The 23,924-nt window shown below is 40.9% G+C and overlaps 2 protein-coding genes across 2 annotated transcripts; one reads left to right on the forward strand and one right to left on the reverse strand.

Moving 5' to 3' along the window:
• Positions 1-544: 544 nt before the first annotated feature.
• LOC134660493 (protein dj-1beta-like) lies at positions 545-11,512 on the reverse strand. The gene is made up of 6 exons (XM_063516263.1): positions 11,365-11,512; positions 10,143-10,242; positions 6,013-6,132; positions 4,462-4,576; positions 3,009-3,151; positions 545-649 (listed from the first exon to the last, which is right to left on the reverse strand). The coding sequence occupies exons 1-6, from the start codon at positions 11,472-11,474 to the stop codon at positions 545-547; spliced, it is 693 nt and encodes a 230-aa protein (XP_063372333.1). The 5' UTR covers positions 11,475-11,512.
• Positions 11,513-12,052: 540 nt separating this feature from the next.
• Positions 12,053-23,232, forward strand: LOC134660391 (zinc finger protein 271-like). The gene is made up of 5 exons (XM_063516125.1): positions 12,053-12,371; positions 13,477-13,671; positions 15,783-16,033; positions 16,845-16,984; positions 22,091-23,232. Exons 1-5 carry the CDS (start codon positions 12,294-12,296, stop codon positions 23,230-23,232), a joined length of 1,806 nt encoding a protein of 601 aa, XP_063372195.1. The 5' UTR covers positions 12,053-12,293.
• Positions 23,233-23,924: the final 692 nt, after the last annotated feature.

The raw sequence follows: 23,924 nt of genomic DNA on the forward strand, positions 1-23,924 counted from the left end.
TCCATAAGATTTAACGTAGAAAATCCGACAAAATGAGGGCAGCACCAGTCGTGCACCTAGCACTACAGCCCTAAAGCTTTGGTTTCCTCCGATAGCGGTGCCGTCATATAGCGGCCGTCTCCATACTAAATAATACGGCTAAATATGGGTGTCGTAGTATTTGTATGGAGACGGCCGCTATATGACGGCACCGCTATCGGAGGAAACCAAAGCATTACACTGCGGCATAGAGAAATATCGTAAGACAAGAGTGCTCACTCCATACATCAGTTAGACTATTAATTTCAGTGCCTACATCTAGCATCGAGTAGCGGAACTATCAGTACTGCTACTTGACAATAGATGTAGCACCGACCGGAAAGTCTTATCTCAACAGCATAAGACTTTCCGGTCGGTGCTACATCTATTGTCAAGTAGCAGTACTGATAGTTCCGCTACTCGATGCTAGATGCTAATAGTCTTTTTGGTACTAAAACTGATGTATGGAGTGAGCACTCTATGTATTTTTTTCTCTATGACTGCGGTACATTACGAGTATGCTTGTTTAGTAAGAGCTGATGACCATGCCTTTTTCCACTTGGTCTGCCTTTTCTTTACCGACCAGCAGCTCGATCAGAGACAAACCAAACCAATAGGCTGTGCCGGGACCCTGAAAGACGTGGACAATTTTATTTTAAGGACCTTCAGCCAATACCATAGAGAAATATAAGTAAAGAAAGAGTGGTAACTCCATACATCAGTTTTCTTACCAAAACGCGAGTTATTTCGTAGTCGACATCTAACGTCAAGTAGTGGAACTGGGCGTTTTTTTTTGTTGTCGCCTACACTTTTTTTTTCAAATTTGTGATTTTTATGTTATTTCTACTCAGAATCACGAGCTCTTTCTATCCTAATAGGAGAAAAAAAGTGTCCTAAGGTTTTTCAACTTCAACTTCAACATTTATTCAGCAAATAGGCCACACGGGCACTTTTACACGTCAACATTGAATTTACATACAAGCAAAATAATAATAATAATACATCAACAATTATTAAATACAACTACAACTACCAAATTAAACTAACGTAATACAATTACTTAGAGATGTATAAGGTCTCTTAATGTCGAATTACATAAAAAAACTATAATAATAATATTAAAATAAAAACAAAACAGATACATGGAAAAAAATCTAAACGTATTTAGAGGTGTAAATGTCTCTTAAGTGTCAGAACTAAAAAATAACATAGTTTATCAAATTATCCTTAGAGATGTATAGGGTCTCCAAGAGTCAGAATCCTGTATGATTAACACATTACGAGAAAAGAAACATACGAGAACCGAATGAGGCGTCTCACTGCAATTAAATTAAAAAATAGAGTTACTAAATATATTCGTGTTAGCTTAAACAGACCCGTCTCCACAATTTTATTTCCATTACGTCACCATTTTTCATAGACTTTGTATGGCGGTCGCGGAATGGAAAGATCGAAAAATGTATGGAAATTTTGGGACACTTTTTCTCCTATTAGGATAGACAGAGCTCGTGATTCTGAGTAGAAATAACATAAAAAATCACAAATTTGAAAAAAAAAGTGTAAGGGACAACAAAAAAAAAACGCCCAACTATCAGTACCGCCACTTGACACCAGGCGGTCTAGCATGAGTTGCGTTCTGCAAGCGTTTCAGAGTTTGTTTGCCGCGACATCTATTGTCAACTAGCAGAACTGATAATGTCCGCTACATGACGTTAGATGTCGACTACGAAATAACTCGCGTTTTGGTAAAAAAACTGATGTATGGAGTTACCACTCTTTACTTATATTTCTCTATGGTATTAGTTGCCTGTGAAAGAAAAGTACAGTCAGCGATAAAAGCTTGTACCAAAACTGATTTTTTTGCCAAAAACTTATTACCATAGACTAGGAATCCTCTAGACGGAGTTTAGAGCAATTATTTCATGAAACCGATGGTGCCAAAAATACTGGGGTGCGGGGGACGAGGTGAGCGAGTCCCGTGCCGTGATTGGTCCGTTCAAAGACACGGACCAATCACGGCACGGGATTGACTCGAAGATGGAATAAAACTACCGTATAAGTGGCAGAGGGGGTAGCGTTACTATGCTCAGTCTAGACCATAGAGAAAAAAATACATAGAGTGCTCACTCCATACATCAGTTTTAATACCAAAAAGACTATTAGCATCTAGCATCGAGTAGCGGAACTATCAGTACTGCTACGTGACAATAGATGTCGCCACCGACCGGAAAGTCTTATGGTGTTGAGATAAGACTTTCCGGTCGGTGCTACATCTATTGTCAAGTAGCAGTACTGATAGTTCCGCTACTCGATGCTAGATGTAGGCACTGAAATTAATAGTCTGAACTGATGTATGGAGTGAGCACTGTATGTATTTTTTTCTCTATGGTCTAGACATAGATTGCTCACTCCATACATCAGTTATAGTACCAAAAAGACTATTAGCATCTAGCATCGAGTAGCGGAACTATCAGTACCGCTACTTGACAATAGATGTAGCACCGACCGGAAAGTCTTATGCTGTTGAGATAAGACTTTCCGGTCGGTGCTACATCTATAGTCAAGTAGCAGTACTGATAGTTCCGCTACTCGATGCTAGATGTAGACACTGAAATTAATAGTCTAACTGATGTATGGAGTGAGCACTCTTGTCTTACTATATTTCTCTATGGTCTAGAGGATGTCTTGTCTGTGCTTATTATAGCTAGTCAACCAAATCTTGTCAGTAAAAAAAGGCGCGAAATTCAAATTTTCTATGGGATGATATCCCTTCGCGCCTACATTTTTCAAATTTGCCGCTTTGACCTTGGTGGATGACGGTGTGTTATGACGCCGTGGTACTTTCCACCTGTCGCCACCGTAAAGACGGCCGTCTTTTGCGGCCGCTATATGACGGCACCGCTTTCGGAGGAATCCAAAGCTTAAGTGGCAGAGGGGGTAGCGTTACTATGCTCAGTCTAGAGGATGTCTTGTCTGTGCTTATTACTTACCCTGCTGGTAACCAGGTTGCCGTCTACGACCACTCTCTCCCCCTCTACGTAGGTGTAGTCTCCGGTGATCTTGTCTTTGGTCGTGGGGTATGACGTCACGCGTTTTCCGTGACCAATGCCATGAGCCACGAACGCTGTTGGAGCTGGGAATGGAAATACTTAGCTTAGGCCCTCTTGCACCATTCCACTAACCCAGGGTTAACTGGTTACCAGAGTCACCATGGTTACCAGTACAATTTGACACTAGGGCCCACTTGCACCATTCCACTAACCCGGGGTTAAACGGTTAAACCTGAAGTTACCATGGTTACCAGTATAATTTGACACTAGGCTAACAGTTTAACCACTTATCCCTGGGTTTAGGGATGGTGCAAGCGGGCCTAGGTTAACGGTTTAACCGCTTAAACCCGGGTTGGTAGGATGGTGCAAGTGCGCCTTAGAAATAAATAAATATAAGGTTAACTAGCGACCCGCCCCGGCTTCGCACGGGTTAACAAATTATACGTAAACCTTCCTCTTGAATCACTCTATCTCTTAAAAAATATCGCATCAAAATCCGTTGCGTAGTTTTAAAGATCTAAGCATACATAGGGACAGACAGCGGGAAGCGACTGTTTTATATATACTATGTATCGATAATATAAGGTTAACTGGAGATCCCTGAAGGGATACGTACGCCTTTGTACAAATGATGTATGTTTTTTCTTGTTTTATATTTCTTTTTGTACAATAGTGTTTTACTCCTACTACTACTACTTACGACTGGTCTGGCCTAGTGGGTAGTGACCCTGCCTGTGAAGTTGGTCCTGGGTTCGAATCCTGGTAAGGGCATTTATTTGTGTGATGAACACATATATATTTGTTCCTGAGTCTTGGGTGTTTTCTATGTATTTAAGTATTTGTATATTATATATATCGTGGTCTGAGTACCCACAACACAAGCCTTCTTGAGCTTACCGTGGGGCTTATAGTCAATCTGTGTAAGAATGTCCCTATAATATTGATTTATTTATTTTATATGCACCTTAAGGACGCGCTTAGCGACATCTACCGTAAGCGTATTACACTTCTATGAGAAACAAAACTCTCTTATTTTTCATTAGACTAACGATTGACAGGTCGGAATATTTTGCTTGAATAGATAGTTTTTGTACAGTCAGCAGAAGTTGCTAAGCGGGCGAGGTGTTCAAAACTACCTTGACACGCTCTTATTCTCTTAACAACAAAGTCGCGTCACAGAATAAATAATAGTACTAGGTACAGAAGATTCCCTCTCTAACAAAACGCGTCTATTACGACAGATATGACCGCTAGGTGGCGCAAGCGCGAGCAGGCCAAAATTGGTCGCACTTGTAGGTCCTTGTAGCGACGCGACGAAATCGCGGAGCCACGCCTGGTCGCGTCTAGATAATTTTGAACACCTCGCCCGCTTAGCAACTATTGCTGACAGTACCAGCGCAGATGGCAGCGACGATTTTCCCAGCTTTCTCGTGCTCCTTGAGCAGGGTCCCCACGACTGAGGACTTGGAGAGCCGGTCGGACCCTTCGAGACCTCCGGGAAGGATCACCTGCAAATTCAGAAGGCAACTGTTGTTTACAAGCTTTTATTAACTTATAATATTTAAAACCTTCGCGATTTGAACACATATTAACTCACATTTATAGACGGTTCTAACGCGAAATTTATTCAATTACCTACCTACCTTTATATATAGTTTGTAGCTTTCTAATAGACCCCGAAGACTAATCCTATTGTCTATTGTTAAGAAAAACCGCTCGTGCCACGTGCCACAACCACCTGCATAAAAAATCGGTACTTCGGTTACTGAGTGCCGGCGAGTCGAACGCTACAGAACCAGTCTAAAATGTGTCATCGAGATGCGTAACAAAGGCGCGTTATCGGAGAGCGCACCTACACTGGTTTTTTGAGCGTTGGACTAGCCCGCGCTCAGGTGCCTAATAGAATAATGAAGACCCTTTTTTACAGGTAAGTAGCACGTGCGGTTTTACTGAACAATAGACAATAGGATTAGCCTTCGGGGTCTATTAGAAAGCTACAAACTATACTTTACCTTTTTTTTTTCGAAGCGCTGGTGGCCTAGCGGTAAGAGCGTGCGACTTGCAATCCGGAGGTCGCGGGTTCGAACCCCGGCTCGTACCAATGAGTTTTTCGGAACTTATGTACGAAATATCATTTGATATTTACCAGTCGCTTTTCGGTGAAGGAAAACATCGTGAGGAAACCGGACTAATCCCAATACGGGCCTAGTTTACCCTCTGGGTTGGAAGGCCAGATGGCAGTCGCTTTCGTAAAAACTAGTGCCCACGCCAATTACTGGGATTAGTTGCCAAGCGGACCCCAGGCTCCCATGAGCCGTGGCAAAATGCCGGGACAACGCGAGGAAGATGATACCTTACCTTTTTTTATTTTATTAACTTGCTTTGGATTTTATGGGGATCCCCACGTCAATGACCTTCGATCTGAATCCCTTAGTTTTCTAATCTTTTTTGTAGCTTATCATATTAACAGCAACGGCTTTAAGCAATACAGTATCCCATATTTACTTCAAAGTTCATAGTCTTCGAGATAGTTGGCATCAAAGTTGAACAATTTTAGGCCAAAAAACTGGTATTCTGGCCATAACTTTTGTGTTAATTAGTTTAAAATTAAAATCTACGACACGTTTTTCGAGACGTCAAAGACGAACCCAAATATGGAGGTTTCGTATATCTAAGATCCTTCACAGCAAACTAAATACGATAAAAGTGTTTTTTTAAGACTATGAGTGTTTTTTGAAAAAATCATAAAAAATACGCATTCATTTCTTTCAAAATCCGGTCGACAAAAATGGAGATAAAAGATTGAAGAGCTGATAGCCGTTTGTCTTATAATTCTATCTGTGGTGCAAAAGTAGGAGATACGATTCAAAACTTGTCAAAAATCTATGAAAACCGCAGGTCAACATTTTTCGTATCAAATGACAGATAGAGATCATAACCATACCGCATCATATTGAGGAGTGTCGGCCAAAGCATCAGCTAAAGCCTTATCCGGGACGAGAGTCACTTGGCGAGAGCACAGCACGGGGGCGCTTCCATCGAGACCAGCTATTGTGACGGTCACCTGGAAATACAACAAAATACAAAATTATTTATTTGTCCAACATAGGTAATAGGGTGTTACAGTTCAGTCAGTTTCACTATGTGGCGCCTTACGGCATACAAATTTTGAGAGCATGCATGTCAAAATATAATAGGTATTTACATAAATTATTTACAAGTCCTTATCATCTAAAAAATCTTTTATTGAGTAGTAACTCTTTCGAATCAGTAGCAGTTTCAAGGCTTTTTTAAACTGATTGAGCTCTAGTAATTGAATGTCTTGTGGTATTTTATTAAATATTCTTGGGGCCATTCCGACCACATTTTTTTGGAATATCATCGTTTTCGGTACGATAGAGTGTAATATTTTACCCCGTAATCGTGAGCTTTTAAAGTTTAAGAATAGATGGGAATGTATAGGTAGAACCAGGGATGTTGCGGATGCCGATTTTTTGACATGCCAATGCGGATTTTTAAAGGCCGCGGCCGCGGATGCGGATGTCAAGATAGGTACATAAAAAACGTCAAATTATACATTTTAGTAATTTAATATTTCAAAAAACCGGTAGTGCGAGTTGGACTCGCATTCCAAGTACATTAAGTCCCACTCACGCTTGACTGCTCATTTCTAATAGGTTTGTGACGTTTAGCGTCGCATTTAGAGTTGGAAAGAGGTAGGAAGGAAATGAAAGTTTAATTTAGAAAAGTTAATTAATATTAGGTATTTAGAATTACAATAAGTTAGCTAGGGCCGTGAGTCCTTATAACTGAGCCGGCAAGAATGAAATAATGAAACAAGTCTTTAATAGGAGGCACTTTCCTGAGACTCTACTTTGCAGGCGGGCAGTTGTAGATGGCTCCGCTGAACAAAGCAAGCATCGCAGTCACCGTTGTGTGCATATTCTAATAAGACCAATATTGCTAGGGATCAAGTCTGGGGTTGACTCTGAAAGCCCACTAGCCTGCACTACCCCGGGTTGCGCTATGCGCATGCTCCACAATCTGGAAGGTTTCCATTCCGAGCTGAGGATCCTGGACCACAGTGCGGAGCCTTCTTAGAATACTCTGGACCTGCGACTGCGATGCTTGCTTTGTTCAGCGGAGCCATCTACAACTGCCCGCCTGCAAAGTAGAGTCTCAGGAAAGTGCCTCCTATTAAAGACTTGTTTCATTATTTCATTCTTGCCGGCTCAGTTATAAGGACTCACGGCCCTAGCTAACTTATTGTAATTCTAAATACCTAATATTAATTAACTTTTCTAAATTAAACTTTCATTTCCTTCCTACCTCTTTCCAACTTTCATTTCCTTCCTACCTCTATCCAACTTTCATTTCCTTCCTACCTCTTTCCAACTCTAAATGCGACGCTAAACGTCACATTGGCGCCCATACTAGGTTTAACTGAGCTGAGCACTACCGAAACAGGTCTTTAGCATCTTTTTTTAGTTTTCACTGATGTAGCTTCATTTGTCATTCTAATTTTTAAGTCATTTTTGTACTGTCATATTTAGTTTAAGTTTGATTAGAGCAGTTCCTTGGTACGTGGTTCTATATTTCTGTTAATTATTGTCAAGGTTACCACTTCTATAGCCTTTATCTTTCTACTGTAGCTTCTACTATTCTAATAAGTTTTAAAACCACATACTAAGAAACTAAAACTGTTTCTCAACCTACTGTGTAATCGCAACACCTACCCTATTCGTGTGACTTAATCATGGCTCACCCTATTAAATTTTTGTCTCTACAAAAAGCTGAACTTGAATACGAGGTCGTTCTCAGAGGTGGATCAGCTGGCTTAGTACAAGATCTTCGAAGCCAGATTGTAAAATTAAACATACCACCTGAGGATATTTTAGAATCTCACTTAGAGCCTGCGATTGATCTAGATGGTGTCAAGGATAGTCTTGCTAAGTCTCAGACTATGCTGTCATCCTTAAAAACTAAATTCGACAAAACCGTATTCTTGCGGACAGAAAATCTACTACATCATATTTACCACAGATTAAGACGCATATCTAATGTTGGCTCTGCGTTGGTTGACCAGCACAAAGCGCTATGCGCCTTATTTAACAACCAATCTCAAGAAATGTTAAGTCTGAAGCCTGCTTCTACTTCGGTTTCAAACATTAATACAGGGCCTACCTCTGAACCTGAGACCAAATTGGTTCATTGCGATCGTAATCTGACTTCTGACTTAGCAAAGCTAAAGTACTCTGGAAAAGCCTGTGTTTTTTCTTTCATTCAAAGAGTCATCCGGCCCGCAAGGAAAGAAATATCAGGAAAGTTAACCTTTTAGCATTTCTTTAGTGTTCACGGATGAAGCAGTCAGGAAAGAACAGATTAGTTAACAGTATAAAAGAATGCAACGTAACATTATTCCCATAAGAAACTTAGATTAGAGATTCACAACACTTACCCGATCCGGGGAAATGTACACAGCATAATAAAAACTAACGGCAGTTTGCGATCTATATTAAATCAAGGTTAGTATTATTTTACATTAAATATCGAAGATTATTAGCGAAAATATGTGAGCAATCAATGAATACAACACCATATTTTTCATTCATGTGACAGATTCACAAGATTCCTGAAGGAAATTTTAAAATGTAATGTTTTTTTGCAACCGGCCAGCACAAAACGCTTAGCGCAAACGAGGTTTTATAGCAAACCGTTACAGGTTATTTTGGCGAATGACTAAATTACCTAGCAGTCTAGCACTTACGCCGATGCTAAGATGTTCTTGTACCGACCTGTTCCACATCCGCATCCGCATTAAACTCTGCATTGATTTTATGCGGATGCGGATGCAGATGCGGATGTTGAAAATAATGCGGAAGTTCCGCGGTTGCGGATGCGGATTTTCGCAACATCCCTGGTAGAAACGTCGAACAAGATGGGAGGATGAACTCAAACTCACAGCAGGCCCGAACTGGAGAAGAGTGACCCACAACAGAACCCAATGGAAAGAGCTGGAGGAGGCCTTTACCAAGCGGCACACTAAGTTAAGAGACATACTCTAACTCAGAATAAAAGGGCTTATTTTGACGAGTTTTGACCTCCCCCCTAAAATCATCCAAAAATTATGCTTCGAAAGACAGACCCCGTTTCCTCGTACGTCATGCTACCATCATCCGATGTCCAGACCCCCCCCCCCCAATTTGAAATGACGTAATTTATGAATAGCCCCTTACTGTGGAACTTAGTCGATCTATGTAAGAATGTCCTATAATATTTATTTATAGTATTGCTTGAGGACCATCTAAAGTGGGGGTGGACAGGACACATGCTGAGATGCAAATTAAATAAATGGAGCAAACAAGTCACCCTATGGCACCCAAGAGACGGAAGTAGAAAACAAAAACATCCAAAAACAAGATGGGTAGATGAAATCCGCTTAACCCTGGGGCCTTACTGGTCCAGAGTTGCAGAGGACAGTACAGTGGAGAAGGTTGGAGGAGGCCTATGCCAAGAGGCACACCGAACTGCGGGACATATTGTAGTAAAAATAATAAAATCTACTTAATTACCGCTGTACCCAAGGATCGGAATAAAAGGCTATATAGATAGATAGCAGGGATGTAACGGATGTGGTTTTATCGGAACCGAAAGCGGAACCAGATGTTTTAAATTTAGTTTATCGGAACCAGAAACGGAATCGGAACCGAAAACGGAACCAGAACTGGAGCCTGAGTCAGTACTATCAGTAGGTATACATACACAACACAACACATACGAACACGTACTTTAAATTCAAAAACACGGATAAACCAGAACATCTAATTACTGCAGCACGTGGCAAGCGGGGCTATGGCGAATGACTGGTATAAACCTGTTTGTTTTTGATGTACACCGCTCATGTCCCGCTGCCGCGCTAAGCATTGACATCCGATATAACTTCCGTTTCAAAAGTAAAGGAACCGGAACAGAAACGGATGTGTAATACCAAACGGAAGTTCCGACTTAACGGAAACGGAGCTCCGTAACATCCCTGATAGATAGATTGCTTGAGGAGACACTTGAATAACTTACACCGCCCCTCCTGAGCATGTCAACAGTGATAACGGTTTCCATCTCCTCGGCTCCCTGCGCCAGGATCACTAGGGCTGTCTTCGACATGTTGCGAGAGAACCTGCGGAAACATGTTTTACTGAGTGATCAGGGGTAGGGCTGTCAACTCTAAATTTGCGGAACGCGAACATAGACTAAAAAAATCCCGGATATTTAGCGTAAATCGCATTTTTTCCCCCGGGGAAAATAATATTATTAAAGGTGTAAGCAATCCAATATTTAACTTAACGTTAACAAACAGTCAACAGCAGAAGTAGCAGGTGGTGTTCGAAATGATCTACACACTTCCAGACAAGTAAACATGCCTTTTGCGCAACAATAACCTTCAGATTAAGAAGCCAGACATCAAATCTGTCTAAAGGAGGCGTATCCATTCACCACGCACACAAGTTTTTACTACCGTTGCGAGAGTGTTAGTAAATGTGGAGAGGAACAAGCGGCGACACCGGTTCCGATACTAACTGCGCCATTCTAACCTCTTTAATATGTTCTGTGGGACATTCTTACACAGATTGACACTTTGGTATTCTTAGCGCCACTTGCACCATTCCTCTAACCCAGGGTTAACCTGTTAAACCTGGAGTTACCATGGTCACCAGTACAGTTTGACACTGGGTTAATGGTTTAACCGCTTAACCTCGGGTCAGTGAGATGGTGCAAGTGGCCCTTAAATATTAAATTGTGTCCGGATTTTGAAAACCTTAGCTTACTTCTGGTTCTGCTGTTGTCTCACAATAATGTTGATATTTGAAATTATAAGATTTATAAGCAACTAGCGACCCGCCCCGGCTTCGCACGGGTTAACAAATTATACATAAACCTTCCTCTTGAATCACTCTATCTTCGAGACGTGGGCGGTGTTAAGAAGCTCTTCGGACAGTCCAAGTCACGGGCGTCTCCGAACGTGAGCGGGGTGGCCGGGTTATCTATTAAAAAAATAATGCACCAAAATCCGTTGCGTAGTTTTAAAGATCTAAGTATACAGACAGACAGCGGGAGGCGACTTTGTTTTATACTATGTAGGTAGTGATTATTAATAACGAAAGGTATATTGATAATAATTAGAAGAAATACTAGATGAATAATTTTCTAGATACCGGTATAGGATAGCACCTCGAGAGAACAACTGTTCTCACAATGAATCTACAAGAAATGAACTAACAGCGCTACGCTAATACTATACCTTTTCTCGAAGATGCTAAGTCCACTTGAAATAATAGGTGCTTGCTTATTTGCCACAAACTTTGTTAAGATAGGTGATGTTTGCGAAAGAACTTTCCGGGCTAAATACATTAATATTTGACAGTTGTAACTTTTTAAAGGTCAAAACAAAAATAATATGCCGGCTGAGCATCGGCTGAGGCTTGGGCGATATGTTATGCAACTTATGCAATCATATTACAACCTTGACCCTGACTTAATATAGAAATATAATAATTATATCTCATATGAATAATATATTCAGTAAATTAGTAGAAGTTAAAAATCCATGTAACATTATGTCAAATTTCATAAGTTATGTAAAAACTTCAACAAAATTCATTTAGTTTGACGGTTTCTGAACGATACCACTACTTGTCTATGATAAAGTGTTGTCAGGTGATAGAAGTTTCCTTCCTTGTAATGCAAATTATTTTATCATTTATATAAATTCTGGTAAACAAAAACTAAATCTTGATAATCAAATAAGCAATATACTGTATTGTACTTGCATATGAATTGTGATATTTATATTAGAACGCTTGTTTACTAACGTCTGTTAAAATTTCTGACAGATCTTGGGAAATAATAGTTAACGGTCTGGCAGCACATTAGCCAAGCCGACAGATGTTCGTTGATACAAAATCTATATTGTCTATGTGCTTTGCTTCCTTTCTTTCACTCGGTAATTTTTTATTCAACAGTGAATTTATAAAATCACTGTTTTCAATTCAATCAAAAACGTTTCCAAATAACGTGTTTTTATATTATGTATTTCTTGAATACATCCTTAGTAAATAAATAATTTGTATAGTCTTGAATTTCTAACTGAATGTTGGAGAGGTTAGTTTTTGTTCGTTAGGAAAAAAACAGTTTTTTATCACAGTTCCCTTTGTTTCTCGGCTAAAAGGCATGGATTTCGTGAAACGAGAAGACCAAGCATTAATCGACGATGAACTGCAACAACACTATAAGCTTTACGTGGAGAATGTAAGTATTTAGTTGTAAATTTAAACAATGAAAGAGAATTTAGCACTGAATTTATCCCAACGGTTTTGTTTCGTTATATCATTCACGCTGCGGGGTGTAGGTTTTTTTTTTGTTTTCTACAAAACGTAAACATTATGTCAGTTTTGCAATTATTATAATATTGGTGGCATTTTCGAAAAGTAAATTCAACGTCACGTTCTGGTTAAACTACTCTCTCATGTTAATTTAACAAATTTTCCAATATAACACAATAGTTTGAACTAAGTACCCTATCACATTGACCAAGCTTTAATATCAATATACAGAATGTAATAAACATATTTTTGTAAAACTTGTCCTATAGACTATAGTTTTTTTTTACAAGCACAACTCAATCAAAAAACATAAAATTAAACATGCCTATCTTCCTTGTAGATAACTTTATTATTATCCCAGTTATTTATCTTATCTACAAGGAAACAAAATCTTTTTTTAATACCAGAGGGGATACAATACTTACAATTAAACATTTCTTCCTTTTAAGCTCCGTCTCCATATCGCGCGGCAAACTATCGAACAAACTGCCGCGCGAGCCAATGTTCGATAGTTTGCCGCGCGATATGGAGACGGGGCTTTAGATACCAAATCTAGCCAAAATTCCAAACTGTGAGAAGTATGAATCTTTGAATTGTGTTTTTAGTGTTCCGTACATAACTTTGTTCACGGAACACTTATGGGATCACTTTGGTCTTGCAAATCGATTAAATGTGTTTTTCTCAGAGACCGGTTTGACGTAAAATTTTTTTTGTGTAATATGAGTTTGACTCGAAATAACAAAACATGTGTCCATTACTTTTTCATGGACTTCAACATACCTATAATAAATCAGTATTTAACTAGCAATAGATCTCATTACAGGGGTGACATCATCACTGTGTGTCTGTGTGAAAACCCCATTAAAAAATAGATTAAAAAAAAGTAGGTACAGTCGCCATCAGATATATCGGAGCAGTCAAGGCGCTTACAAATATCTGAACACGCCTCTATCATCAGGGCGTTAGAGCCTTGGCCGCTCCGATATATATGATGGCGACTGTACTAAAAACTTTAGTATGACTTGTTCCAGGCTCAGAAAACCCACATGGAGACAGAGTACCAGCACGCGCTCTCAATGGAGCAGCTACATCAGATACAGACCTCCATCAACACCACCATAGCCCACAACTTCCAGCTCCCGCTGTCGCCCCGGCAGATCTCCACGCTGATGCTGAAGACCAACCATTTCAACCAGATACCTGCTCATCTGCCGAGGAACTTAGAGGTAAGGTTAAACCTTATTTGGCCAACGTATCTGTCAGCTCTCAAGTCTCAACATGTTGAGAGACAAGCAGGAAAAATGGAGTAAGATCGTAACGGATTGGTACCCAAGAGGTTGCACACGGAGACAGAAGAAACCTCGAACAAGATGGGAGGATGAACTCAATCTCACAGCGGCACAAAATAGATACAGTACAGAAATCAATCTACATACAAAGTGCGCTCGAGCAACGCACACATAGACACTGCTCACGGACACGATATCTCGGACCGGTTGGGACCAGTGCGAGCGCGAGTGCCATCCGCTTGAGGCACGCGTCTGTCAACTTTTTTGTGCAATAATGGAGAAACAAAAAAGTTATTATAACTGTTCAGTGGATGGTTGTTTAAATTCAACATTAAATGGTGAATTGCCGTTTTTTAAGCTACCAGTGGTTTCAGAGAGGTAAGTAGGTATCTGCTTGTATATCGATGGTTCGTTTTAACGTTAAACAAAACAGTTAGGTAGGTAGGTAAGCACCCCGCCCCGGCCACTACTAGATACGAGTGCCACTACCACGATAGTTTTTTGTTCATAAATCATAGTTGACAACCCTAGAGCGACCGCCGAGCGTAGGTATGAAAAGTGAAGTACATACATGTGATTGACTTCTGTACTGTATCTATTTTGTGACAAGAGTGGCCCACGACAGACCCCAATGGAAAGAGCTAGAGGCCTTTGCCAAGCGGCACACTGAGCTTAGAGACATACTCTAACTCAGAACATAAGGGCTTAATAGATAGATAGATAGATAGAGATCTGTCAGCTGCGGAGATAACTGACCCACTGCAAACAAGTTTCTAAACTGGGTCAGCTCTGCAGGCCCCGTAGACAACATGCCAATCGCTAACACTACTCTACTAACGCAACTGTCACTGTCACATGGAAGAGCGATAGTGAGACAAAGCGATTCGATGGGGAAGCGCAAGCTATTGTCACCTTGGCTAGGCCACCAGCTTACTGTACTAATGTGACAGATACGATACGTTAGTGGTGGTGGCAGTGATAGCCGTTAGTGGTAATATTAGTCGCTTCTTTAGACCTATAAGTCGAGTGCTAGTGGGTGGATCAACTATTTCTTGTTGTTATTCTGTCCGGTCAGCCAAGAGACAATAGTAGCATAGTTTGTTAGAAGACATTGTACACCACCTTCTTCTGACACGCTTGGTAGACGACCTTCTATGGAAAGGGTTTATATTATAAGTATCACAACAAAGCGTGTTTGGTGAATTTAAATGCCTAAAAATCAGGTTTTAAAGAGTGACCCAGGAGAACGTAACCATGGCAACGAGTGACAAGAAAAAGTTGATTCACCCTAGTAGTAATATAGTTATCGGCACCAGAGGTCTACAAATACAGACCTCCATCAACACCACCATAGCCCAGAACTTCCAGCTGATACCTGCTCATCTGCCGAGGAACTTAGAGGTATATGCCTTATTTTATGATATAGGCAAATGAGCACACGGATCGCCTGATGGTAAATGCTACTGCCGCCCATGGACACCCGCAGTACCAGAAGGGTCGTAATAGGGATGATGACACATGTCGAATTTTATAATTTTATTTAAGTTTTTTTTTAACTACCACAAACGATAAAAGTAAGGGTACCATTCGATTACTTACATTTTATCCAAAAAAATATTGTATAGCAACTATATACATAAACGCTGTAGTTCACGGACAAAAACGCAATTTTCTTGGTATGTCCATACTACAAGATGGGATCTCAGTGAGCTTGACGTCACGTTCACTTATCCTTTTGTGAGGGGCGTTTCGCGAGTGAAGTGCGACTGTCGGACTTTGACTATAATTTCCGACTTTTATTTTGCTTTAATGCCATGGGTCCCATATAGACATTTGATCCTAAAAACAAACCCGATCGATTGATACCATAAATGAAAATTAGTCATGTAGCCTATTGTCTTGCCGGCCTAAAATGGGACCTTTGTTCTTAACCTGTTTGGCTTCCTGAGTTTCCTGTAACAGCATTGCAGCCATAACATGTGTTTTTTATTAGTTTTTAAGATATACATAATTATATTTAGTTTCTATCACATCATTTTTGTCTACAGGTAGACCTAGTGCAGAACTTAAACGATCTAACTCAAATGAGGAACGAGGATATAATCAATCAGAATTTGAGGTTGAATGAGCTAGAGCTGCAGGCGGCCCAGAATCTTCAGCTCAACGATCAGGAGCTGTCCCGGCTCAACCAGGACTTGAGGTTGGAGTTACCTCAGAATCTAGGACGGGGCATAGAGCTGGGACATGATTTGATGACACACATGGATGATAGGCAGATAGATGGAATCATGGAGACGAGGTAACGATTAATTTTGTTATACAAGCTTTTCATTATCCGACTATAGAGGTTATGATACACTGATTTTAGTATAACTAACGACCGGGGGACAGGCGTGGCTCACTCCGCGATATCGTCGCCTCGCTATAAGTACACGCGGCCCACACCAATTTTGGTGTCTAGCCAACTAGCCATAGTAGTTGCCGCGCACCGCTACGGAATGGACGCCTGCTCGCGCTTGCGCCACCTAGCGGTCACATCTGTCGTAATAGACGCGTTTTGTTAGAGAGTTAATCTTCTCTACCTAGTACTATTATTTATTCTGTGGCCGGGGCGGGTCGCTAGTTGTATTATAATATGTGACGTTATCTATGAAAAGGGACCTTATTGTCGATGGTGCCATTAAACGATGCTCCGATATAAATACAATGCCGCGCGACGCTGTGCGGCGTAAGCACCATCATAGAGAAATATAGTAAGACAATAGTGCTCACTCCATACATCAGTTAGACAATTAATTTCAGTGTTTACATCTAGCATCGAGTAGCGGAACTATCAGTACTGCTACTTGACAATAGATGTAGCACCGACCGGAAAGTCTTATCTCAACAGCATAAGACTTTCCGGTCGGTGCTACATCTATTGTCAAGTAGCAGTACTGATAGTTCCGCTACTCGATGCTAGATGCTAATAGTCTTTTTCGTACTAAAACTGATGTATGGAGTGAGCAATCTATGTATTTTTTTCTCTATGGCACCATCGACAATAAGGCCCCTTTTCATAGATAATGCCCCATATGTAGTGATTGTCTAAAACTTATTTTTTTTTAAAGGATGGTGCTAGAAGAGCCTAGGCAGGTGGATCACCAGCACCAGATCCCGCTGCCGTTCCACATCAAGTTGGAACAGGACGAGGAGTATTTCTACGAGAATGTCAACCAGGTTAACCAAGCGATCAACGTCAACGGAATGGGTAAGTAAGAGTCAGTTGCACCATAGAGAAAAAAATACATAGAGTGCTCACTCCATACATCAGTTTTAGTACCAAAAAGACTATTAGCATCTAGCATCGAGTAGCGGAACTATCAGTACTGCTACTTGACAATAGATGTAGCACCGACCGGAAAGTCTTATGCTGTTGAGATAAGACTTTCCGGTCGGTGCTACATCTATTGTCAAGTAGCAGTACTGATAGTTCCGCTACTCGATGCTAGATGTAGACACTGAAATTAATAGTCTGAACTGATGTATGGAGTGAGCACTCTTGTCTTACTATATTTCTCTATGGTTGCACCAAACTGTCATCGTTGAAAGAGTTCGCTAAATTTTATTGTATGAAAAGTTTCATAGTAAACCGCCGCGGCGCGCCGGGTGACGTTGATCACTCTGTCAAGTGCGGATGGTGCAACTGGCACTAAGTCAGGGGAATCAGGGGTGTTGAAAATGTGCACTTTTCGGGGTAGATTTTTAATGGACCATCTTAACCAGGGATGTTGCGAACATCCGCATCCGCAACCGCGGAACTTCCGCATTATTTTCAACATCCGTATCTGCGTCCGCATCCGCATAAAATCGATGCGGAGCTTCTGCGGATGCGGATGTCGAACAAGTCGGTACAGGAACGTCTTAGCGGCGGCGTAAGTGCTAGGTAATTTCGTCATTACCTATAACGAAATCGTCTAGATCCAGAAAAGTCGGCCAAGTTACTGTTTATTAAATATAACGCACCTATATTCTTGCTCAAATACTAAACGTTTCTTTTTTTTTCAATAAAAAAATACTAAAAATGTAATATTTGACGTTTTCTAAGTACCTAATCTTGACATCCGCATCCGCATCCGGGGATGTCAAAAAATCGGCATCCGCAGTACTACCAGATGGTCTTGGAATACCTAATGATTATACTCATGGATGAAAATAGCCGTATCGTTTTACAAGATTGTTAAATATGCCTTCAGGCCAGGATATGGATCTGAGCTGATGAGACCAAGGAAACACGTCCGTTCGGTATAGGATTTATTGAAGAGACAGAAATACACCTACCCACATTCAGTCGGCGCCTGATTACTTAATCTACCCACATATGTCACACCCCCCCACTTAATCAATACTATAGTTACAGTTATGCGTACTAGCTTAATAAGAATTAAATCATTAAATACTAATCGAAGTCGAACCCGTATCTTTTAACGGGTTTCCTACTGCGGGTCGGTTTGGGGCCCTCCACGGGAGCCGGCAATGTAGGGGGCGCGGCCGATGCAACCGGCAACGGTGGAGCATTCACGGCCCTTAACTCCGAATTGCTTGTTACCGGTTCTGGCACCTCTCCCACCGTCATATCTGTAGGAAATTCGTTTGGTGGTTCTACCGCAATCGGAGAGTTTGGTACTGGCACATCAATCGTGCTAGCCCACTTAGTTTTAAGCTGATCGATATGTCGTTTGATTGGTGGACCATTTTCCCTACCAACAATATAGTTGCGAGATCCTACTTTTTGTTCAATTTTCCCTCCTATCCATTTTTCCCCTCCTGTATAATTACGTGCCCACACCTTCTCTCCGATATCCAACTGTCTAGACGTACCTCCCGCATACTCGACTTGCTTACGTTGACTCTGAATAACCTTATCTTCTACTTGCCTCCTACATTTCAATAGATCAAGACGAGACCTTAATGTTCTACGCTGTAAAAGAACCGCTGGTGACGTACCGGTTGTACTGTGGTCTACATTTCGGTAAGACAATAAATATGACTGTAACGCTGCGTCTACATCAACGCCGTCGCGCAAAGCTTTCCGAACTACTCGTTTGCACAGTTTAACCGCCCCCTCTGCGGCCCCATTCGACGAAGGATGGTATACTGGTGCAAATGTCATTTTAACACCGTTAAAAGTCATAAAACGCTCATACTCCTTACTTGAAAACGGGGGCCCGTTATCTGATACAATCTCTTTTGGTAGCCCAAAACGCGCAAATGTTTCCCGTAACACGCGAATAACTTCAGCGGCAGTAGTTTTATACATTTTAAAAACTTCAATCCATTTCGAGGTCGAATCAATTAACACCAAAAATGAGGTACCTTGAATAGGACCCATGAAATCGAGATGTAGCCGTGACCAAACCTCTGACTCGTATGGCCAGGGTTGTGGCACCGCCCTAGCCGGAGACGTACTCTCTGCTGTACACGCGGTACACGCTTTACAGACGCTTTCAATTGCGGCATCGATGCCCGGCCACCACACAATGCTCCGCGCGATACTCTTCATCTTAACTATCCCCATGTGTCCGCTGTGCACCTCTTTCAACAACGAATCCTGCAATTTTTTTGGAATAACTAATCTATAACCCCATACTATACACCCTGCATCGATGTATAATTCGTTACGTCGTAAAAAATAAGGTTTAATCTGCTCATCGTTACAAACTGTTGGCCAGCCGGATTGTATAAACAACATTACTTTCCTAAGAACGTCGTCCTTACTAATTTCTTGACACAAAGTCTTCCTTGTAATTGGCATGAAATTTTGAACAAAATTCAAATAAGTGATTTCGCGTGTATTACCTTTATCGTTTTCCTGTTCGGAACGTAATCCTACTGGTAAACGAGATAGTGCGTCGGCCGCGTTTTTCTCGCTACGCACGTATTCGATGTCATAATCGTAACCCGCGAGGATGACCGCCCAACGCTGCATCCTACTCGCTGCCATTACCGGTATGCCTGACTTATCGCCAAAAATGGAGACTAAAGGTTTATGATCCGTTCTTAATGTGAACCTTCTACCATAGAGATATTGATGGAATTTTTTAATACCATATATTATTGACAAAGCTTCGCGTTCAATCTGGGAATACGCCTTTTCCGCCGAATTCAAAACCCGTGATGCATACGCAATCGGCCGTTCGCCCTCTGGCGTCAAATGGGAGATCACAGCGCCTACCCCTACGCTGCTAGCATCTGTGGTAAGAACCAGGCTCAAATGTGGCGAGTAATGAGCTAAGACGGCACTTGAAATTAACATTTGTTTGATTTTGTTGAACGCTGACCTACAATTTTCGTCCCATGCAAAATTAACATTTTTTTGTAAAAGCCTGTATAGTGGTGCTAAAATAGTACTCACGTTAGGTACAAATTTGGCGTAATACATAATGAGACCCAAAAACGAGCGAAGCTCCGGCACATTACTTGGTTCTCCTACTTCTTTAATGGCCGTTATTTTCTCAGGACACGTGTGCACACCTTTTTTGCTAATGACAAAACCTAAATACGTCACCGACGGTGCAAAAAAAGAGCATTTTTCTTTTTTTACCTTTAACCCATATTTCCGTAATCTCTCAAATACCTCTGTGAGGGTTTCTAAATGAGCCCGATCGTCGGAACCAGTTATAATAATGTCATCCAAGAAAACGCCTACCGTCGGCAAGTCCGCAAACAACTGCTCTAGCTTCCTTTGAAATATACCGGGGCTAGAAGATAAGCCATAAATTAAACGATTATACATAAACAAGCCTTTGTGGGTATTAATTACGGTGTATTGTTTTGAGTCGTCTAATTCGAATTGCGCGTACGCTTGGGATAAGTCAATTTTCGAAAATTTATCCCCCTTATGCAATTTTGTCAACAAATCGTCTACTCGAGGTACTGGAAAATGATCCACTTGCAAACATTTATTTAGTGTCAATTTGAAATCCCCACACAAACGAATAGTCCCATCTTTTTTCATTACCGGTACGACTGGAGTGGCCCAGTCGGAGGTGGGCACGGGCGTGACGATGCCGTCGCGCACCAGCTGATCGAGCGCGCGCTCCACCGGCTCGCGCAGCGCGTACGGCAGCGGGCGCGCGCGCAGGAACACCGGACGCGCCCCCTCGCGCAGCGCGAACCCGACCTTGCCGCCCGTGAACCGCCCCAAACCGTCTTCAAAAACTTCTTTAAACCTGGAACTGAACACATTTTCATCAAATTTTTTACCAATATTTTCCCTGTCCAATTTGTTACATGGCACTGAAATGGGCAAAGTTACCCCGAGTTCATGAATCCATTGTCGACCTAACAAACTCGTCATGCCCCTTTTAATTACATACAGATCTAATTCTTTGTTCACTTTACCATATTGTACATTCACGCATAATTTACCTACGGGTATTACCCTTTCCCCGGTATAATATCGCATTGAGACATCACTCGGCTGTAATTTAAAATTCCCTAAAGTTTTTATGTAACAATCATAACTGATGCAAGAAATACAGCTACCTGTATCAATTTCCATATTTATGTTTCTTTCGTTAACCTTTATTGATAATACATATGGCGGATACGCACTAAAGTCCTTTAAAGCGATAAAATAGTTATAGGTAACTACCTCGTCACTTCCCTCGCTGTCGTCATACGCCACCTGCCCGTCCGCGCCTCCGTCGTATGTGGTACCATAGAGAAATATTAGTAAAGAAAGAGTGGTAACTCCATACATCAGTTTTCTTACCAAAACTCGAGTTATTTCGTAGTCGACATCTAGCGTCAAGTAGCGGACATTATCAGTTCTGCTAGTTGACAATAGATGTAGCGGCAAACAAAAACTCTAATGCTCGACAATTTTCAGCTAATACTATAACCGGAACTCTATTTTCAACTCCTGCTTATCATATTAGTTATAAATTGTTGAGCAAAACACTTTTCGTCAGTCGCGACACGTGACATCTAGTGTCGAGTAGCGGTACTGATAATTCCGCGATTCGTGCTTATCACACAAATGCCCTTACCAGGATTTGATCCCGGGACCCTCGGCATAAAATAAATGTTACGTTTTTACAGTGTTCAGACAAAATACAGTGTCAACCGAGGTAAATGCGTCACTTGAGGTAAATGCGTCTTTTAAAGATTTCTACTAGACGGAACTTTTTAGAACTATTGCAACCCTCTCTGTTTGAAGTATGGTCACTGAACTTTTAATGCTGACGGCTATACTAAGTTATAATATGTTGCGTTTCGAAGATATCTTCAAATGACGCATTTACCACAAGAGACGCATTTACCTCGGTTGACCTTAATTGATTTATTTTATTCTAAATACTTTTATTTTCAGGTCATATCCCCGTTCACACAGAGCATCCCCAAACCATACAACAAGACCAAATGTATATATACAACAGTCACGTTGGGGTCCCCGCTTTAAACTCCATAGACCTCTACCCCAGACCCCAAAACTACGTAAGCTACGTAAACAATGTCAGAGACAACCCCGAGAACCTAGTCGTCCATAGACAATTCGAGAACGCCAGTCCGTACGCAGAGGAATTAAAAAAAAGACAAGAAAAAACCGAGGACCCCAAAGAAAACCAGAAACCGGACACGAATAAGATTCTATTTTCAAATTATCAGAACGATTTTGACACGAAAAATGAGAACGAGGCTCAAAATAAAATAACCGAAGAGTTGTCTATGAATATTAAAGGGGAGTATTCTTGCTATAAATGTAACGATGTTTTTTCGACTAAAAGAGGTTTGAAACAACACGCGAAAACTTGTACAGAGGTGAATGACCCCATGGAAAAGCTTGGAAAGTTCGTCTGCTCCCAATGTCCGTACCGGTGTCAGTCGCCCGCCATTTTGAAAATTCACGAACGCACTCACACCGGTGAAAAACCGTTCTCATGTACTTTCTGCGATTACAAGTCGGGACAGAAGAATAATGTGGCCAAACATATTTTAGTACATATGAAGGAAAAGCCTTTCCGATGCCAGTATTGTGAATATAGGTGTGCGCAGAAAAATAACTTAGTCGTTCATGAACGAACACATACAGGGTACAAGCCGTTTGCTTGCCCTTACTGCGATTACCGAACCGTTCAGAAACCTAACTTGGTGAAACATATGTATCTACATACAGATCAGAAACCATTCTCCTGCGATCAATGCAGTTATCGCTGTGTGCAGAAAACTAACTTAACTAAACATAAACAGAGACATTTGAATGAGAAGAACGGTGAGAAGGTGGATTTGAAAAGTCAGACGAAGCCTTACAGGCCGAGGCAGAAATCTGTTAAATGTCCGCAGTGTCCGTACAAGTGTGTACAGAAATCTAGTTTGGATAAACATATCGAGTTCAAACACGGTGCGGTGCAAAATTTCAATGTGGAAACGCAGGCTAGTGAAAGTGAGATACAGAATTTGAGTGTGAAAAAAGATTTTGAGTGCCAAGATAAAATGGAAGTGTGTTTACTATAGGTTAGAATTAAAACTAAGTGGCGCCTCACAACTAATAGGGTTGGCCGATGTATTCAACAGATGGCGACAGCATAGCTTGCTGTCAATCCCTGGAATAGGGTATTTGACTGTATTTAAAATAAATTATGTTACACCATGCATGAAATAAAGCACCAGATTAACAGAGAAATGTAGACAGCAGTTATTTTCAGACACAATTTCTGTTTTAAAACCCGTATAAAACTATAAAGAGTAGGTAATTTGATTGTGACGTCACATGCTAGTGTTTCATATACATTGCATAGTAGCAAAATCGTTTTGACAGTTCGAAAAAAGAAACTGATTTGACTAGTAGTCAAATACCCTAGTGTCAAATTCTTTTTTTTTATGGCCTGGATGCCAGCCTTTTAAGACAAATTTTAAAACAAAAACGGGGCAGGCTATGATGGCGCCATCTATGCAAATCTTTGACAGTTGCCAACCCGATTTTGAGAAAAAAAGGACTATGCATAATATTTTGTTTCCTAAATCATGTGTTACTATTATTATTTTATTTTTTACTCAACTGTGACAGAGAGTACGGATATATTTGTGTATGTATGTATGTTTCTCTGACTGACATATGTATGTGCGCAGTTGTCCAAGTTGCATTATTGTTATTAAGATCAAACACAAATTAACTGTCTTATATTTTACAAACTTATATCCTCCTA

The sequence above is a fragment of the Cydia amplana genome, chromosome 27 (genome assembly GCF_948474715.1).
Source record: "Cydia amplana chromosome 27, ilCydAmpl1.1, whole genome shotgun sequence".
NCBI classification, from domain to species: Eukaryota; Metazoa; Arthropoda; class Insecta; order Lepidoptera; family Tortricidae; genus Cydia; species Cydia amplana.